At 45.2% G+C, this 20,034-nt stretch overlaps 1 protein-coding gene across 1 annotated transcript; it reads left to right on the forward strand.

Annotated features, from left to right (window-relative positions):
• The first annotated feature begins 421 nt into the window (after positions 1-421).
• LOC115381120 (NLR family CARD domain-containing protein 3-like) lies at positions 422-18,148 on the forward strand. The gene is made up of 11 exons (XM_030082375.1): positions 422-578; positions 887-978; positions 1,129-1,248; positions 3,417-3,430; positions 5,816-5,854; positions 8,623-9,950; positions 10,035-10,498; positions 14,045-14,221; positions 14,550-14,735; positions 17,459-17,632; positions 17,937-18,148. The coding sequence occupies exons 2-11, from the start codon at positions 932-934 to the stop codon at positions 17,950-17,952; spliced, it is 2,565 nt and encodes an 854-aa protein (XP_029938235.1). The 5' UTR covers positions 422-578; positions 887-931; the 3' UTR covers positions 17,953-18,148.
• Positions 18,149-20,034: the final 1,886 nt, after the last annotated feature.

A 20,034-nucleotide genomic window follows, 5' to 3' on the forward strand; every position in this document is an offset into this window, starting at 1 on the left:
CTTCAGATGAACCATATCAATAAAAACTCATCACTTTTCTGATGGAAAGACGTTTCTTGCAGGACATTAACACCGTGCAGTGATCAGGATGAGACGACAAGACGGTGAAGGCTTTTTAAAGACATGAAGTCAGAATGTGAGCCTCTTTAAAGATTGTTTTAAACTTTTGAGTCTTGAAATCAGTTTAAAATGTGATCAGTTTCACCTCCAAACCCTGGTTGGAGTCTCTCCAAAGGGTTAAATGATGCTCACTGAATGATCAAGGTGTTTTTAACATTAGAATCCAGTGTGCTGGGAGCAGCACTGCTGGACATTAAACATGGTTTTGTGAGTCAGTTTTGAGCTCTGAGGCTGAATTTAGTGTCAGACCTGGCAACCTGCTGTTTGAGGCTCCGCCCACATTCCCTGTTCACTGCTGGAGAGAAGACTTCCTCAATGTGTTGTGGAGTTACTTTTCTAGGTTTGTTTCATTCTTCTGATTGTTCTGCTGTCAAACCAGCGTTCTAACTCCAGACGTGTGAAACTCTGTCTGTGTCTCCAGAGATCTCTGCTCCATCCTGACTGCTGGTGAGGAAAAGGTGAGTTTTAATGAGCCTCAGTGTCTCACTGCGTCTCCAGAGTTTAGACAAGTTTGAGCAACTATATTAGAGTCCAACTCCTCACATGGGATTGATTTCACGCTTTATGTTGAGCATTTACTCTGAGTGCATGCTTTTACTTTTTTTTCTGTTTGAAATAAAGTTTCTATGAGATCTGAAACTGACAGTAAGTCTTTAACTGCTGACAAACAGTGAATCATTTGCGCTCTCTCTCTCTTCTCTCTCTCTCTCTCTCTCTCTCTCTCTCTCTGTGTGTGCGTGCGTGTGCGTGTGTGTATCGTTATAAGAGGTGTGTCCTGATCCTTGTTGCTGCTTTCTCTCTCAGACCGAACATGTCTACTGTGGATGAAGAGGAGGACAGATCAGAGTCTGAGGACAGGTGAGAGACGTCAGAGTCCACAAATATTACTGGGCTTTGAGGGTCTGACCTTTGACCTGGTTCATCTCCTTACTGTTGTGTTTTATGATTAAGATATTGAATTACTGTGTGTGTGTGTGTGTGTGTGTGTGTGTGTGTGTGTGTGTATAGAGATCAGCAGCTCAGACACTCAGCAGAGTCTTCAGGATCCAGCAGGTTGTCTCTGAAGAGTGACCGGTCTAAAAATCTTCCTCCAGTCTTCAGTGTTGAACCTGGACCTTCAGACTCAAAGTAAGAAACTGTTTGTTTCTCTTTTTTTTTCCTCAATATCAGTGTGTATTGACTGTGTTTGATCCAGAACCTGATAATTCCAAAGCGTTGAGTGTGTTATGACAGATTCTGATCCAGTCAGAATGGAGACACTTTGTGACTGAATGTGACTTTGAGAAAACTCCCAGAGTTCCTTGAGCTCCTCACCAGCTGCTGGTAAAAGTCCATCAGTGATTCCGAGCTGCTGCTGCTGTCAAACAGAGTCTCAGTGTGACTGACCTGATGGAGAGTTCAGCAGCAGACTGGCTGAGTGCTGGGAGCAGGCTGGAAGTGACCTTTGACCTCATCTGACACTGGCTGCTGACCTCCAGGAAAAAAAAAAAGTCATGTGTGAGTTTAATTTACAGTTTTTCACGATTGTTAACACACATTTCTTAATACAATATCAGCTTTCTCAATACTGCACACACAAAACTGAAAACTGCACACAAAATGCTAAACCTGACACTCCCTTTGCAAGAACACTCTTGCCATCAAATCTCTACATTTTGTTCACAAAATGGAACTCATGTTTTCATGTGCTGCACACAGTCGTATTTCACATACCATTCAGTGAGCACACACAAGTCAGCTTTTGCTGCACACTACCAAGCATTTACAGCACATTGTAGTGCAAAACTAAAAACACTATTGTAAAATGGAACACACCATATGAATGACAGTGACTCTGGAAAATAAGATATTTCTCCTTTCGTAAAAATGACTCAATGCAGCCTACTTTTTTCATAAAAAAAATTAAAACTTAAAACAGCACCGAAATATGCAGCCAAAAATGTTGTATTTTTGGACATAGTTGAGGAATCATCATGATCAAGCATCATCATGCCTTTGGTTCCTGTCAGGCCAGAGGCCTCGTCCTCATCACAGGCCATGTTCTCCCTATGGAGACATCTCTGAAGAACCGCCTTGAGCGGCGCATGAACCCCTGAATGGACTCCAGGCTGACGTCCCCACAGGCTCCTTCCATGGCCTGGATGAGTGGGACCTGGGTCTGGGGGTTTCGCTCACACACCTTCCACCTCCAAGCAGAGAAGAACTCCTCTATGGGGTTGAGGAATGGAGAGTGCGGCGGGAGGAATAACACCGTAAAGTGTGACTGGTCCTGGAACTACTGATGTACAAGCAGAGTCCGGTGGAAACGCACACTGTCCCAGAGGACAACATCAGTCATTCTTTGAGGATCATTAGTGTGACCTGGTGGAACAAGTTGTTCGTGGAGGTTATCAAGGAAGGCCAGCAGCAAGTCTGTGTTATAGGCACCCAGATGTCCATGGCGGTGCAGGACATCATGGTGATTTATTGCTACACACACAGTTATGCTCCCACCACGCTGGCCGGGGACCCCAACAATGGCCTGCTGGCCTATTACAGTAAACCCAGCCTCATCTATGAAAATAATGGTCACGCTTTACTTGAAGCACCTCTGTGTAACACATTATCAGTACATTATAGCACTGTATAACTATAGTTATAAATACTCATAAATGATCAACATGCATCATAACATCAGGACCTAACCCTAACCCTAACCCTAACCATAATCCTATGGTGTGTAGTTGGTTATAAAGCATTGTGATCTTTTATGAGTTTTTATAACTACTTACAATGTGTTATACCGGGTGCTTCAAGTAAAGTGTTACCAAAATAATATATTCATAACAGCGGGAGCTACGGAGGCATACATCCACGGCGCGGGGGGGGGGGGGGGGTTTGTACCGCCGGCCGAGGCATACATCCGTGGCGCGGTGGGCGGAGGCCGTCCATTTGGGGGGCGTGCATCCGCTCGTGGGCCCGGGGGGGTGCGTGTGTGCGTGTGTGCGTGCGTGCATGTGTGTGGGAATCCAGTTGCGGACCACCAGTTGCCGACCCCTGGTATCCAGTGTACTGACCTGAATTTGTTGAGTTTCGAACACTTGTGTGTTTTAGTTTGATACCACTGAGATGTGACATGAGAAGTGTGTGAAGCCACAGAACATTGTTTGTAGTGTTTTGACAACAAGTTAATGTGCAGTTGGCTGCAGAGTGTACTGTAGGTTGAAGCTGTGAGCTTTTACATGAGAGATGTGTGCAACAACTGAAAATAGTGTGTAGTGTTTAGACCACAAGGTGATGTGGGAATGGTGTCACAGTGTAAAGAAGGAAAGTCAGTGTGTAGCAGAGTCATAAGGGAGTGTGAAGTCCTGACAATTCGGGTCGAACGAAAGGTATGTGAAGTTAAGGTTGTGCAAATTATGCCAAAGTTTAGATTTTTGTGTGTTAACAATCGTGAAAAAATTTAATAATTACCATATGCTTTTATTATGAAAATCCAAGTTAAGCATGACTAATAGGATGCAGTTATGTTCTGATAGAAAGAGGTTATTGAAATTTTCTGAGTGAGATTTAATGTCTCGCTGACCGAACCTCCACCTTCACTCTGAATCATCTCCACCTTCAGCCCATTCTGAACCACCTCCACCTTATAATAATAATAATGATGGATTTTATTTATAAGGCACTTTACATTTGTGGATAAATCCCAAAGTGCACTAACAAGAAGACAAAACAATGATAAAGACAATACAAGAACACTAAGACAGTGTAAACAGTAAAAGCAGTCAGCAGTAAAATCACTCAGGAAAAGCAGCACGAAATAAAAAGGTTTTCTTTCATGTTGAAGGTTTTTCCTTCATCCCCCTCTAAACTACCTTCACATTCAACCCTCTCTGAACCTTTGTTCATCTACTTTTATGTACTGGAACTAACTGTGCAACAAAGTCTATACTTTGCGTTATTTTTAAAAATATGAAAAGTGCTTTACAAATAAGGTTTGATTTGATTTGATATACTGCTCATATTATCATTTATGTTTTTATGTTATGTCTGAATGTGAATCCGCTGCAAACCAAACTGCCCTTCAAGGGACAAATGAATAGAATGAACTATGAACTTTGAACTATCCACCTTCAACCCACTCTGAACCACCTCCACTCTCACCCCCTCTAAACACATGTGGACACACACACACACACACACACACACACACACACACACACACACACACACACACACACATTCATACAGTTTAGGTTGAATAATATTATATTGTTCCAGTTAAATTTGGAGCACAGAGTCTGAACTGTGTGAATGAGTTTCAGCCAAATGTGTCCATGTGTGCATGTGTGTGGGCGTGGGCCCGTGCGCGCATCCGACGGATGGACATAGGTGAAAGTAAGCCGGAACGCCGTGCCGGTAAGAAATACACTGGCCTCTTCTACAGGAACGCCCCGGAACGCCTCTGAAAAGCAACTTTCACTCATGCATACAAAGCGAGCCCTTTTTTTTCCAAGCAAATTTTACCGAAATAAGTGTAAAATTGATGAATACATAAAACTCATCTCCAGACGACATCGTCTGTGACGTGTTGAACAAGGTTAATGCGCCTGACGAGCACTGGAGCACTCGCTTACCGTGACAGGTTGCAGCTTGTAGCGGCAGTCTCTCGCTGTAGCGTAACGTTAATCCAATGTCCACTGTTGTGTGTTTTTTGCAGACAACAGGGTAGTCATTTTTGCAAAATAAACAAAACATAAATCCACAACTAATAAATTGTGAGGGTTCACGCATCGTAAAATATTCTCCATCTCTCTGTCATGCAAGCAGCATCACTCCTTCCGCAAACAAGCACAAGTGGAAGTGGGGTAAACTCAATGCGTTCTTTTCATTGGATGGCTGGTTGCCTAGGTGATGTAAGGACACTCCCCCCCGTCCCCATCTCAAGAGACAACCAGGACAGGTCAAAAATGCAAAGAAACATTTTTTTAACTAAAAACAACATGTATACATATATATATATATATATATATATATATATATATATATATATATATAATTTTTGCGGCGGCAGGCGCCGCTGGGGGCCGCCATACTGTTTGGTGCCGCAAGGCATCATGGGAGGGGATTGTTCGGGCCATTTCAAGATGTATTTTGTGTTAAAATTTGTTAAAATGTACTTCGTTGTTGTAGGTGTGTTAAGTTATTGTTTTTCTATGTGTTGATGCTGTCTTCCGGTCTTTTTATGTTAAGTTTCATTTACGTTATGTTGGACCAACAGTGAGAAGGGTCGGTGTGAGAGTGACGTGGGCTCTGTGCTGACATTGTTTGGTGTGAGTAACATGCTCCCAGCATATATTAGTTGTCACAACAACAAAAGCGTCGGTTGAGCAACAGGGCAGTAGTCCTCAGCAGTAGTTACCTCCATCATGACGAGGCCGCCAACACAATATGTATGATAATTACAAATTCAAAATAAAATTAAAACAGTTAAAAATACACTATGCTTTCAAGGATGTCAAAAAAGCAGGCTTTATCAATATCTGTTTTGTACTATGCTCGCACGCTTTGCGCGCAAACTAAAAAATTTTTTTGAGTTGCACAGTTCCTGCAAGAATCTTATCTTACTTTCACCCCTGCGGATGGATCCAACTCAGTCCATCTCTGCGACGTCCAGTAGAAATTCAGATGACTCGTTTTGGAGGTTCACGTGAAGAAAAGAGGTCCGGTCCGCGTCGGTCCAGACCCTCTGTCGGCTGCAGGGGAGGCGGAGCTGCAGGTCCTGCTGGAGGGCAGCTTTAGCCCGTCTGCTCCGCTGCTGAGAGCGGAGAAGCCCGGTCAGAGCTGGCAGTGCTGCAGCGCTCACTGAAGCCTGGTAATGCAGGCTCTCTGCAGTGTGGTGCTGTGACATTAATCCTCTGTTTTATGTTTGTCCCCTTGTCCTGGGAAAGTTGGGGGGGGGGGGGGGGGGGGGGTTGGTGTTGAACAATTCTAGGGGAAGTTGCCCCCACCACCTGTCCCCAGGTCCATCTGCACACATACATTCAAACCAGTGTCAGTTCAAACATCAACAGGTTTGATGTCTCATTCGTACCACTGAGTACACACACACACACACACACACACACACACACACACACACACACACACACACGCTCAGTCTTGTATTTCTATCCTTGTGGGGACCGTCCATTGACTCCCATTCATGTCTAGCCCCTAACCCTGACCCTTACCCTAACCCTAACCCACACCACAACAAAGCCTAACCCTAAAGAAATGTTTTTGCACTTTTACTTTTTTCAGTAACAACAACATGGTCAAGAAAACACTGTTTCTCCTACTTAGGACCGGAAAAAGGTCCCCACAAGGCACGTCGTTCCAGGTTTTGCTATCCTTGTGGGGACATTTGGCCCCGACAAGGATAGAAATACAAGAACACACACACACACACACACACAGACACACAGACACACAGAACACAGAACACAGAACACAGAACTTATCATTCAATACTTAGGTCATTCATTCAAACGTGTGAATTTCTACTAGGTTATATCAATCCGTGTATCATTCGTTCAATTGATATTCAATTAAGAATCAAAAAACAAAATATTGAAAAATGAGTCGTATATTGGTTTGTTTTTCAGTATCCCGTTTGTTAAGACAGATCATATAAAGGAAAGTTGAAATATGGCCGCAGAGCAGACTTTAATGTGATTTTTCAATTTCTTCGATCTCCGTGACCCGGAAGTTCTATCGTCTGTGTTTTGGTTTTTGCCCGGCGGGAAAGTGGGCGGGTCACGGGACCCTGTGGGCCAGTTTAAGTCCAGAACACTACAGGATGATCAGGCTGAATTTTGCCCCGATCTTCTCCTCCTGACCTAAGCAGACAAGGTCCGACTGTTGGGAGTATGATAATGAGTTCGGGTCCGATCTTCGTGTAGTGTGCTGTAGTGTAGTGCTCATTCATCTGCATCGCCAGTCCTGCAATAATCCCAATGTTTGACTTCATCTCCACTATTAACCATCATGGAAAAAAAAGAAGAAAAAAACTTTCACCGCCTTCAGAGAGAGGAGCAACGAATAATTAAACTTACCTAATCAAAGCTCAAGGAGTTTTTATTCTGGTGTAAACTATCCAATCTGGGGACAAAAAGAATGATTTAAAATATGTGCGTTTTTTTTTTTTGTTGTTGTTTTTTTTTTTACTTGTGGAGCAGTAGAATAAAGTTATTAGTAGCAGTCTGTGGTACTTTTTTGAATCACTAAATATCTTAAATCATTCTTTTTGTCCCCAGATTGGATAGTTTATACCAGAACAAAATCTCGTTGAGCTTTGATTAGGTACATTTCATTATGCGTCGCTCTTCTCTCTGAAGGCACGGAGTCAGGATATTAAAGTTGTTGTTTTTTTTTTCATTTATTTTTTTCCCTCATTCTTCCGTGATGGTTAATGTAGGACTTGCAATGCAGATCGGAGTTTGGGTCTGAATGGAGGAAATACAGTTCATCCAGGAGCGATACAGGTATTGAGGATTAACCTCTCACTTTCTGCACGGCTGAGTTTAGGAGTTCTGACTTTTCTCTTTCACTGTCATATAGTGAATATATTTCACGTATGTCTCCATCTCTGACAGCTGAGAGGGGATTATTTTTTTTAAGCAGCAGCACCAGCCAATCAGGGAGCTTTATTCCGAGGGTGTGGACAGGTCAGCTCTCAGCTGATCGGCGCCTCTCAGAGCACCACACTCCACAGGATTTGCGATCAGAAATATTCAACATGTTCATTATCTACGATCTCCCCTTCCGACGCCTCCCGAGAGGCTCCGATCGGAAAACATCTCTCTGAACACACCGCACACTACACGAAGATCGGACCGAACTCATTAGCATACTCCCGGACCTTGTCTTCGGTCGAGAGGAGAAGATCGGGGCAAAATTCGGCCTGATCCTTCTGTAGTGTGTGCTGGACTACAGGGTCCCGTGACCCGCCCACTTTCCCGCCGGGCAAAAACCAAAACACAGACGATAGAACTTCCGGGTCACGGAGATCGAAGAAATTGAAAAATCACATTAAAGTCTGCTCTGCGGCCGTATTTCAACTTTCCTTTATTTGATCTGTCTTAACAAACGGGACACTGAAAAACAAACCAATTTTCATTTATTTGTTTTTATTTTAAAAATAAAAAAAGGAAAAACGACTCATTTTTCAATATTTTGTTTTTTGATTCTTAATTGAATATCAATTGAACGAATGATACACGGATTTATATCAAACTTGATCTTTGTGTCTTTGCTGTGTTGTGTTGCTCAGAGTAAATGTTGCTTGGTGTCCACAGAGAGAAGAAGAGCAGTGATGTCTGTGAGGAGCAGCCAGAAAGATCCAGAAGCGTCGCTGCACCAAGTAAGAGTGGACATGTGTCTCTGAGGGACTGGTTTGTCTTCACTGGACTTGTTGTTGTGTTGTAGAGTCATGGAAGCTTGTTGTTTGTGTGCAGTCTGATTGTTGTTGTTGTCTCTGAGCAGGTGTTGGTCTGCAGCAGCTTCTAGAAGAACATAAGAAGAGTCTGAGGAGGCGATGTGAACGTGTGACTGAAGGAAGTGATGAAGCAGGAGGAGGAAGCCTCCTCAACAGGATCTACACTGAGCTCCACATCACAGAGGGACTCAGTGAGGAGCTTCAGAGGGAACCTGAGCTGAAGCAGCTGGAGACAGCTTCCAGGAAGGAGAGCCTCCATCACACTGCCATCAGGGTTCAGGACATCTTCAAAGCCTCGGCCCAGCAGCTCAGACACATCCGAGTGGTTCTGACCAGCGGCGTGGCCGGCAGTGGAAAAACCTTCTCGGTGCTCAAGTTCAGTCTGGACTGGGCCGAGGGCCTGGAGAACCAGGATGTCAGTGTGCTGGTGGTGCTCTCCTTCAGGGAGCTGAACCTGCTGGGAGAGCGGCCGTACAGTCTCCTCTCGCTGCTGGCTGTTTTCCATCCCACGCTCCAGAAGCTGACGGCAGAGGAGCTGGCTGTCTGCAAGCTGCTCTTCATCTTGGACGGCCTGGATGAAAGCAGACTTTCTCTGGACTTCAGCAGCAGCCGGCGGCTGCTTGACGTCTCCCAGCAGTCTTCAGTCAGCCTGCTGCTCACTAACCTCATCCGGGGGGATTTGCTGCCCTCGGCTCGGGTCTGGATCACTTCCCGACCGGCGGCGGCCCATCAGATCCCTCCAACATGTGTGGACAGACTGACAGAAGTGCGAGGCTTCACTGACGCCCAGAAGGAGGAGTACTTCAGGAGGTGGCTGAGTGATGAGGAGCTGAGCAGCAGAATCATCTCCCACATCCAGACATCCAGGAGCCTCCACATCATGTGTGGAATCCCAGTCTTCTGCTGGATCACTGCTACAGTTCTGGAGCACATGTTGAGCAGCGAGCAGAGAGGAGAGCTGCCCCAGACCCTGACTGACATGTACTCCCACTTTGTGCTGGTTCAGACACACAGGAAGAAGCTCAAGTACCACGAAGGACCTGAGACGGGTCCACGGGAGCTGACGGAGGCTGACAGGGAGCTAATTCTGAAGCTGGGCAGGATGGCCTTGGAACATCTGGAGAAAGGAAACATGGTGTTCTACCAAGAAGACCTGGAGCAGTGTGGTCTGGATGTGACTGAGGCCTCACTGTTCTCTGGAATCTGGACTCAGATCTTCAAAAGAGAGTCTGTGATCTTCCAGAAAGTCGTTTACAGCTTCGTCCATCTGAGTGTTCAGGAGTTTCTGGCTGCAGTCTTCATGTTCCACTGTTTCACCAACAGGAAGACAGATGTACTGGGGACCTTCATCGGAGAGGAGGATGAGGATTTTGCATTTGCATCTTGGATCTTTCAGATCGAGGATGATGATGATGGTGATGATGATGATGATGATGGTGATGATGATGCTTTCCAGTCTCTGGACAAATTCTTGAAGAAAGTCCTTCAGAAGTCCCTCAGAAGTCAGAACGGCCACCTGGACCTGTTTGTCCGCTTCCTTCATGGCCTCTCTCTGGAATCCAACCAGAGACTCTTAGAAGGTCTGCTGGGTCAGACAGAGATCAGTCCAGAAACCATCCAGAGAGTCATCCAGAACCTGAAGTGGATCAACAGTGATAAAATGTCTCCAGACAGAAGCATCAACCTCTTCCACTGTCTGATGGAGATGAAGGACCTCTCAGTACATCAGGAGATCCAAGAGTTCCTGAAGTCAGAGAACAGATCAGAGAAGGAACTCTCTGAGATCCACTGCTCAGCTCTGGCCTACATGTTGCAGATGTCAGACCAAGTCCTGGAGGAGTTGGACCTGAACAAGTACAACACATCAAGGGAGGGACGAGGGAGACTGATCCCAGCTGTGAGGAACTCCAGGACGTTTCGGTGAGTCCACATGTCCTGATCAATATCTCAGTGATGTTTGTAGAAGGTACTTCCTGTAGTTACTCTGTGGAGATGTTCCTCAATGATCCATCATGAAGAAACTCAAGCTGCAACAAAAGATCTTGATTGTCAATTTGTCAGATTATGGAGCACAAAACATGAAACTCGGGATGTCCTGATCCGATCACATGATCGGAAATCGGCCCCAATCACGTGATTACGGACTCGCTCGGGATCGGAAGTTTCCTCTCGATCTGGACTCGGTTGAATGCAGATGTTTATTTTTTCTTTAATTTCCTTTTTAACCCATTGAAGCCGGGACGCATTGACGGTAGTGGCGTTGTTGCGCAATTCTATCATTAAACCCGGAAGCGCTGTTGCACAGTTCTACCATTGACGCCGGGTCTTTTTTCTTCTTCTTTGCGCTAATCAGCTGTTTCTTGGGCAATGAAATGCATCAAACTCGCGCATATGCATAACTGATCCTGTTTCCGGGTCCAGATCGTGTTGTTGCACTGCCTTCTAACTTTGTATTGAACTCTTCTGGCCACTGCTGCACACTGAAGCATGCTTCAGCGGTAATGTGTGCCTGGCTTTAATGGGTTAAATGAGATGTATTTAGGTTTTCCGTGCTTCAGAAAGATGTAATTACAGAGATTTTTTGTGTTGTTTTGAATTGACGTTCAGAAAATAAAAAAGGAGAACTTTTCATAAGATTTTTTGGTTTTTTTTATAGATAATGTACATATTTTACTATATTAGAAAAAAAATCGGATCGGGACTCGGAATCGGCAGATACCCAAAATGATAGGACTCGGACTCGGTGGCAAAAAAACCTGATCTGGACATCCCTACATGAAATGGTTCTTATTCAGCTATTAAAAGCTCAATTTTTCATTCTATAGTTTCAGTTGATTACTGATTTAGTGAAAATGATACTGAGAACATTTAGGTGTAAAATACTTTAAATGAATTTGCTGTTAAACATTGTCAATAATAACCCTTACAGATTAGTCATTTTAGTATATCGATAATCTCAAGCAGTCAGTCTTGTTCAGGGGGCACATTCGTGCACGGTGCACAAATGCTTCACAAATAGTATACGTATCACTTTGTTTCTCAGAGAACCATTCAATATTTTCTTCATGGAGGAATTGTTCATTTAATAGCACAATTCCTTTTCTTTAACATCTGCAGCTCGCCTGTAGCAGTTTAGCATTAGCCACAGGAAACAGAAATGGTGGAGGTGGCGGTCAGTCCCCCTTTCAAAATCGTGTATTGTTAAAAAAAATCATGACGTGTTAAACTGGAAACGTTAACACGTAAATTTTTTTTTTTTTTTTTTTAATTGTTAAATAAATACAATGCAATCATACAAAAGCCCCGGTGTTGACGGATTTCCATCCGAATTTTTCAAAACATTTTCAGAGACTCTCTCACCATTACTTTGCTCAGTTTTTTCTGAGTCTTCTCAAAAGGGCTACCTACCTCAGTCCTTTTTGGAGGCGTGCATTATACTCATAGCAAAGAAAGGAAAGGATGCCACAAACTGCACCTCCGACAGACCCATATCACTTCTCAACACGAACGTTAAGGTACTTGCTTCAATATTGGCTCGCAGGTTGGAGAACATCCTTCCGATAATTATATCCAAAGATCAGACTTGTTTTATTAAAAACAGGCAATCCTATTTTAACATTAGACACCTTTGTAATATTCTATATTCCATGAGGATCAACCAGAATGTGTTGTCTCAATGGATGCAGAGAAAGCATTCGATCGTGTTGAGTGGCCGTACCTGTTCGCTGTGCTGGAAAAGTTCGGGTTTGGGCCCGCTTTTATTTCATGGATTAGATTGCTCTATTCTCACCCTACTGCCATGATTCGTCCCAACTCCCAACTCTCCAGGCCATTTAATTTGCACCGTGGTACTCGCCAAGGATGCCCTTTGAGTCCAATGCCTTTTGACCTCGCCATAGAACCTTTCGCTATAGCACTACGGACCTGCAATAAAATTTCTGGAATCTGGAGAGGCGGTGTGGCGCACACCTTTATGCCGACGACCACCTGCTTTATGTGTCCGATCCGGATGACTCTATTCCTAATGCCTTGGCACTGCTAAACAACTTTGGAACAATCTCAGGCTACAAATTAAATTTCAACAAGAGTGAGTTACGCCCGATTAATGACCAGGCACGACATCTGGACTTTTCCCATCTGAATTTTAAGATCGAATATCATGAACTTTCATATCTTGGGGTTACAGTTACTAAAAAGCACAAGGACTTGTTCAAAGAAAATGTCACTGTTTTATTAAACCAGACAAGGTGGCTGATGTGACAGTGGTCACCCTTATCAATGTCTTTAGTGGGGCGTGTGGACTCTGTCAAAATGGTTATTCTACCTAAATTCTTATACCTCTTCCAAACATTACCCATTTTTGTCCCAAATCTCTTTTTTTAACAGCTGGACTCAATCATAAACTCTTACATCTGGCAGGGCAAAAATCTAAACTTGAGGGGGGCCTTGGTTTTCCCAATTTTCGCTTTTACTATTGGGCTGCTCACCTAAGGTGTCTAGTACAATAGTTCCACTATTACGATCAGCTGGACTGTCCTGACTGGGTAGCATTAGAAATCTTTTCACCAAATTGCTCTCACTTAGCGTCAGCGGGTTCTGCTCTGCCTTGACCTCCCCCCTTACAATATTTGACAATCTTGTGGTCAAAAATACACTTAAGGTTTGGGTTCAATTCAGGAAACTGTTTGGCCCAGATGGTTTCTCTCTCTGGTGCCCTATTCTAAACAATCATTTATTTAAGCCGTCTGTCATTGATGCAGGCTTTCAGAAGTGGCACCGAGAAGGGGTCAAACGTTTTAATGGTTTGTTAGTAGATGGTACTGTGGCGTTGTCTGCACAGCTGAAAGAGAAATTTAACCTTCGCAACACTGATTTCTTTCGTCATTGACAGATATGACATTTTCTCACCACACAACTGTCAACTGTTCAAGTGTTTTCACAAGCAAATATAATGGACAATATATTATCACTTAAACCATCCAAAGGTCTGATTTGTAGGTTGTATAATGTCATATTAGATCTTAAGAACACACCAGCTGATACATTTAAAAAGGGCTGGTCCTACCTCTGGACGTGGGCCCGTCTCTTCTCACTTCTCCCACCTCTCTGTCTCGTGAGGAGCTGTCGCCCTGCATCCTCCCCCTCCTCAGTCCCCAGGTCACAAACCACCTCCTCTCCCTCCTCCTGTCCAGCTGCTCAGTGTCATCTGTTGAATTTGAACGCAGAAGCTGGTTATGTTGCTAATAAACAGTTAATAAAATGTATTCATTTCTTTGTTTTTGTCATCTGGAGTTTGATGCCATACTGATCAAGATTCAAAAGGCCAAGCAAGTTAATTTCACATGAACCTGCAGTGCAGGTGTGTCACGCTTGGTCTATGAAAGAGTCCCTGATGTCAAACAGGAGAAATCCAACTAAGTGTCCTCTCTCATAGCAGCTTCCTGTCTTCTCTCTGTCTCCTTACAGAGTTTGTGGTATCTACTACCTCTCTGATTCTGAGTGTGAAGTGCTCTCCTCAGCTCTGAAGTCTGACCCCTCCCATCTGAAACATCTGGACCTGAGTTTCATCAGACGGAATGATTCATCAATGAAGATTCTGTGTTCTGGACTGGAGAGTCCAAACTGTCAACTGGAGACTCTGAGGTCAGTTCACTGTCTGAAGGTAGAATCTGTTGGAGTCAAAGAATGCAGAGTTGTCCAGTCAGAGTAAACTTTGCTTTGTTTCCTGGTGTTTGTTGTTAAACTCAGCTCATGTGTGTCCATGAAAAAGAGCAGAAGTCCTCGGTGTGCAGCTGCTGTGTGAGCTGGAGACCTGAGATGTGTCTGAAAAGAGCTCTTCTCCTCCTGTTGGCTTCAGCTGTTTGGACTTTACATTTCTAAACTCTTCCAGTCTGAACCTTCTTCAGCTCGCAATGGCTTCAACATCACACTTTGTCCTCTAATCTCACTTCTTTCTCTCATCTTATTTCAGGCTGGAGTTCTGCAGGATGTCAGAGATCAGCTGTTCTTCTGTGGCCTCAGCTCTGAAGTCCAACCCCTCCCTCCTGAAACATCTGGAACATCTGGACCTAAGTCGGAACCCTGATCTGCAGGATTCAGGAGTTGAGCAGCTGTGTGGTTTTCTGGAGAGTCCACTCTGTCATCTGCAGACTCTGAGGTCAGTTGACTGTCTGTTCCTGTTGTAGAAGGAGAAATGTTTGTCAGCAGCTGTGATCTGAGACTCTGATCCTGCAGTGAGAGAGTGGACTGAGCTCAGCAGCAGCTGACTGGTGTGTGTGGACATGAGGAGGAGTGTGAATGTTGTGCTGACATGTGGATGATGCCAAGTCAAGTCAAGTCAAGTCAGCTTTATTTATAGAGCACATTTACAAACGGCTTAGCCGCATCAAAGTGCTTCACATAGTGCAAAAAGACATTAAAAATGCATAAAATTCATAAAAAGAATCAGAAAAGCAAACTCAGAACTAATTGAAGGCCAGCGAAAAGAGGTGCGTCTTCAAGTGAGATTTGAAAATCCCTACGGACTCGGCTGCTCGGATGTGGGGGGGAAGGGAGTTCCAGAGTCGAGGGGCCGCTATAGAAAAAGCTCTGTCTCCCCTAGTTTTCAACCTCGACCTGGGGATGACAAGAAGGCGCTGGTCAGCCGACCGTAGCGCTCTGGTCGGGGTGAAAGGGAGGAGAAGATCAGCCAGGTATGGTGGGGCAAGGTGATGCAGAGATTTAAAAACTGTTAAGAGAATTTTAAAATCAATGCGGTAGCGGATGGGGAGCCAGTGGAGGGAAGCAAGAACCGGAGTAATGTGATTGTGTTTGCTAGTGCAGGTGAGGAGTCGAGCGGCCGCGTTCTGGACTAACTGCAGGCGGTGAAGTTGGGCTTTTCCTATGCCGGTGTAGAGACTATTGCAGTAGTCCAGTTGGGATGTGACAAAGGCGTGGAGGGCCTGCTCTAACCCTGCCTGGGGAAGGTACGCTTTAATCTTTGCCAGGGTCCTCAGGTTAAAAAAGCTTCTTTTCACAACTGCACTGATCTGGTGCTCAAACTTAAAAGAACTGTCTAAGAACACACCCAGATTCTTAACCGCTGACTTAGAGTAACTGGCGAGAGAACCCAGGGTGTTGGTGTTGAGTGCTGAAGGGGTTTTGCCAAACACAATGACCTCTGTCTTCTCCTCGTTGAGGAAGAGAAAATTTGCTGACAGCCACGCCTTAATGTCCGACAGGCAGTTTTGCAAAGGCTGGAGAGCAGTGGGGTCATCGGCCTTAAAGGGGAGATACAGCTGGATATCGTCTGCATAGCAGTGGAAGGAGATATTGTGCTTTTTTATGATATCTCCTAAGGGCAGAATATACAAGAGAAATAGAATGGGGCCTAGGATGGAACCTTGTGGCACCCCACAGGAGAGGGGGGCTGCAGAAGAGGTGAAGTCTCCCAGTTGAACAGAGAAAGTCCGACCAGACAAGTAGGAATGGAAAAACTCCAGGACTGTACCTTTGATGCCCAGGTTTTCAAGGCGAGACAGCAAGATCTTGTGGTCCACTGTATCAAAGGCAGAGGTGAGGTCCAAGAGGACCAGGACCACAGGGCTACCTGAGTCCGCAGCCAGGAGCAGGTCATTCAGGACACTCAGGAGGGCAGTCTCTGTGCTGTGGCCAGATCTGAATCCCGACTGGAATTTTTCAAGGAGGTTGTTATTTCTTAGAAACAGTTGCAGCTGGGTGTAAACTACACGCTCAAGAACTTTAGAGAGGAAGGGCAGTTTGGAAATGGGCCTAAAGTTTGCCATTGTAAACGGGTCAAGGTTGGGCTTTTTTAAAAGAGGTTGCACCACAGCGTGCTTGAAGGCAGATGGGATACAGCCGGCGTCTGCAGACGCGCCTGAGGGCACGTGTAGTGGCGTTCAGCCATGGTGTGGGCTGAGATTTTTTGCCCTTGAACTTGAGGGGGGCAATTGTGTCCAGAATTGACGTGCAAGCTGAAGAGAACACAGAAAGAAGGTCATCAGCAGGAGTACTGACTATAGAGTCTGGAGGCAGCCTACACACCGGGGAGACCCTGAAGGCGGCAGAAAATTGCTCGGCAGTAGATGCATTGAGACAGCGAGAAACCTGTTTGAGGGCCTTATAAGAACTACCTGTGCATTGTAGTGAGACAGAAAACAGAATAGGGGAGTGGTCAGAGAAAGCCATGGGACAGATTTCATTAACGGAGACGGAGACACCATGGGCTAGGATGAGATCGAGAGTGTGGCCCTTTTCGTGGGTGGGGCCATTAACAGCTTGAACGAGACTGAAAGAGTTAAGTAGGTTTGAAAAATCCCGGGACAGAGGCTGTGAGACACAACAAACATGGATATTAAAGTCACCGCAGATAATGAAATTGTCATATTTGACCACAAGCCCAGACACAAAATCAGCAAAGTCAGAGATTAAGTCCTTATTGAATTTGGGGGGCCGGTAGACCACTGCACACAGAAGAGGTGGAGACAGGTTGAGTTCAAAAAGTTGCAGTTCAAAGCTATCAAAGCCGTTGTGAAGGATCTGGCGACAGTGAAAGGACGTCTTGAAGATGGAGGCAAGGCCTCCACCTCTCCCTGATGATCGGGGAGAATTTAGAAAACTGCAGTTGGGTGGGCAGAGCTCAGAGAACGGCGTGTTATCTCCAGTGGTGAGCCAGGTCTCACAAAGAAACAGGAAATCCAGCCTTCGAGCAGCAAAGAAGTCATTGAGCGCAAAAGTGTGTGTGGGATGTGTGTGATGAAGATCCACAACAACAGAGCAGCTCATTGATCAGGACTCAGTAATGTGGAGCTGCTCATTTCTCCATCAACACATCTGATTGGTTCCTCCTCATTGATTCTGCTGCTTTCTCTCTTTATTCAGGTTGAGGGGCTGCGGTTTGTCAAAGATCAGCTGTTCTTCTCTGGCCTCAGCTCTGAAGTCCAACCCCTCCCACTTGAAGGAGCTCGACCTGTGTTGGAACCAGCTGCAGGCTCCAGATGTGCGGCAGCTGGTTGATCTCCAGCAGAGTCCAGACTGCAGCCTGCAGACTCTGAGGTCAGTAGATGGTTGGAGTGAGTCCATGCTGCTTTCAGCAGGTTTGGACTAAACACTGTCAGTGTGAGAACAAAGATCCAGGGTTTGACTCTCAGTGAGGCTGTGAGAGGAGAACGCTGAGCAGCTTCAGGATTGGACAGCAGAGGACACACAGTCAGCCAATCAGAGGAGCCACAGGCTTGTTGTGTTGGTGTGACAGTGGTGGTCCTTCATGAGCTCTGAGCTGCTGACTGCTGCTCTGAACAGGACTGAAGTCCTCACTGCTTCACAGAGACTCTGATCGTCTCCTCTCTTCTCTCTGCAGGTGGAAGAACAACTGAGAGCAGAGCTTCATCCAGCAGTGAGTGACAGAGGAACCAGCAGAAGATGTGTAGTGTGAAGAGCTGTGAGAGTCCAGCATCGAACCAGGGTTCCTCTGGATGTGACTCACTGGTTACCAGGAGAGTTCCATGTTAAAACGGTTGCAGATCTGTTCCAGACAAAGACAGATGGTGTTTGACTCCATGAATCAGTTTATAAAAATGACAGACTTCAGAGCTTTGCTTCAGTAACAGTGAAGCTCCTTTTCTGACCAAATCAAATGATTCCTGGATTCCATCAGTGGATCCTGAACACTGTGTCTACATATCCAGGTCTGGATTCAAGTCTGCTTCAGAGAATCTGCGTGGGATTCGAAAATGGTTTGTTTGTTTGTTTGATAAAATAAAAGTTGAATAACAAAAACAAAAAAATGTTGTGCAGCTTCAGTCCTTTGAAGTCAGTCAGATTTGTGTCATGTGTAGAGAAACTTTCCTGATGTGTCAGAGGTCAGTCGACTGGTGGAAACATGGAGCTGCAGACGTCCTCACAGTTCAGTATACCTGTTGGTGTGTGTGTATGTGTGTGTGTGTGTGTGTGTTTGTGTGTGTGTGTGAGTGGGCAGGCGGGCCTGTGTGACCCCAAAATAAATGAATACGATCCAGCTGTTGTTCCCTCTGACTCCAAAGTGTCATTTCCCTGCTCATCAGTTCATATTCTGGGGTCATGACCTCCGGTGGCCTCTTGCTCTTTTCCAATGATCCCTGAAGGGAAGCCTGGCCTTCAAAGGAGGAGCAGCTCCATTCTGCTGGGACTCAGTCTCCCAACAAGAGCTCACGTCCTCCACCTGGACCACCACATGGGGGCAGTATTGCCCTGTTTTCTGTCTCCCCCTTCCTTCTGTTTCCCTCAGGTGGGCGTGTCCAGGTGTGCGAAGGCTGCTGGGCAGAGCAGGGAGAATCACTTCAATGGTTTCATCTGGAACCAGTGGCCTAATCTTCATCTCAGAAGTGAAGAGGACCAATATTTTAGAGGTCTGTTGAGTGAGTGACCCTGGGCTCACATTGGCTCCAGTTTGGACCCCACAAGTAATCAGTAGTCATTAAAATCAGTGTTGGCTCGCACCAGCCACCGTGCAGCTGTGACGGAGGTTGTGTGGTGCTGCGCGAGACTCAGCGAACACACACACACACACACACACACACACACACACACACGAGTGGGCATGCATGGAGGTGTTTTTGAGTGTGCATCATGCATCCAAAATATGTTGCAAATGTATGGTGTCAGTGTCTGATTTTTGATACTTGAGCACATTTGGACAACACCATGTGTACTCCCAAAATGTGTGTTTTTACATTTGTCTGTGTATGTATTTTATAGTGTATGACGTGGAAAACATCTTGATCTCTGATCTTGATCTCTCTCTTTGATAGTTCAGCACCATGGACAGCGTCTTTACTCTCAACTTGCTTGCCTTTGTCAGGTTGGTTGTCCATTTCTGTGTCTGTCTGGATAATTGTGTACTTGTGCAATTGTTTTGATATGTGTGTGTGTCGGTGTGTTTGTGTGTGTGTGTGTGTGTGTGTGTGTGTGTGTGTGTGTGTGTGTGTGTGTGTGTGTATCAGGCATGAAAAATTTTGAATAACTCTATTATGTTGATTCAGCGTTGTGGACAGCACCAAGTGTTCTCGATCTGTGTGTCTTTGTCTGATTGTCGATTTGTGTGTGTGTGTGTGTGTTGGCATGCGTGCTTGTATGTGTGGGTCAGGAATTAAAAATGTTTCCCGACTTGTGTTCATGTGATACTAAAGCACCATGGACAGCGCCATGTTTACTTTCGACTTATGTGCCTTTGTCTGATTGTTTGTTTCTTTGCGTGTGTGTGTGTGTGTGTGTGTGTGTGTGTGTGTGTGTGGGGGGGGGGGGGGGGGGGGCCTGTGTGATGTGTGCGTGCGTGCATTTTTGAGTGTGGGTCAGGAATGAAAACTGCTTCCTCAAGTGTGTTCAGATCATATTTCAGCACCATGTTTAGTTTTGACCTTTGTGCCTTTGTTTTTATTTTGTTTATTTTTTTTCCCCTTGTCCTGTTCGTACAATATTGT

Source organism: Salarias fasciatus, chromosome 3, assembly GCF_902148845.1.
Source record: "Salarias fasciatus chromosome 3, fSalaFa1.1, whole genome shotgun sequence".
Taxonomy (NCBI): Eukaryota; Metazoa; Chordata; class Actinopteri; order Blenniiformes; family Blenniidae; genus Salarias; species Salarias fasciatus.

Bases quoted from the DNA above. Each gene is read 5' to 3' on its own strand.
- LOC115381120 (XM_030082375.1), top strand. From the start codon at position 932: ATGTCTACTGTGGATGAAGAGGAGGACAGATCAGAGTCTGAGGACAG. The intron at 10,499-14,044 runs GTGAGTCCACAT...GTCTCCTTACAG, and splicing joins AGGAACTCCAGGACGTTTCG to AGTTTGTGGTATCTACTACC. The intron at 14,736-17,458 runs GTCAGTTGACTG...CTCTTTATTCAG, and splicing joins TGTCATCTGCAGACTCTGAG to GTTGAGGGGCTGCGGTTTGT.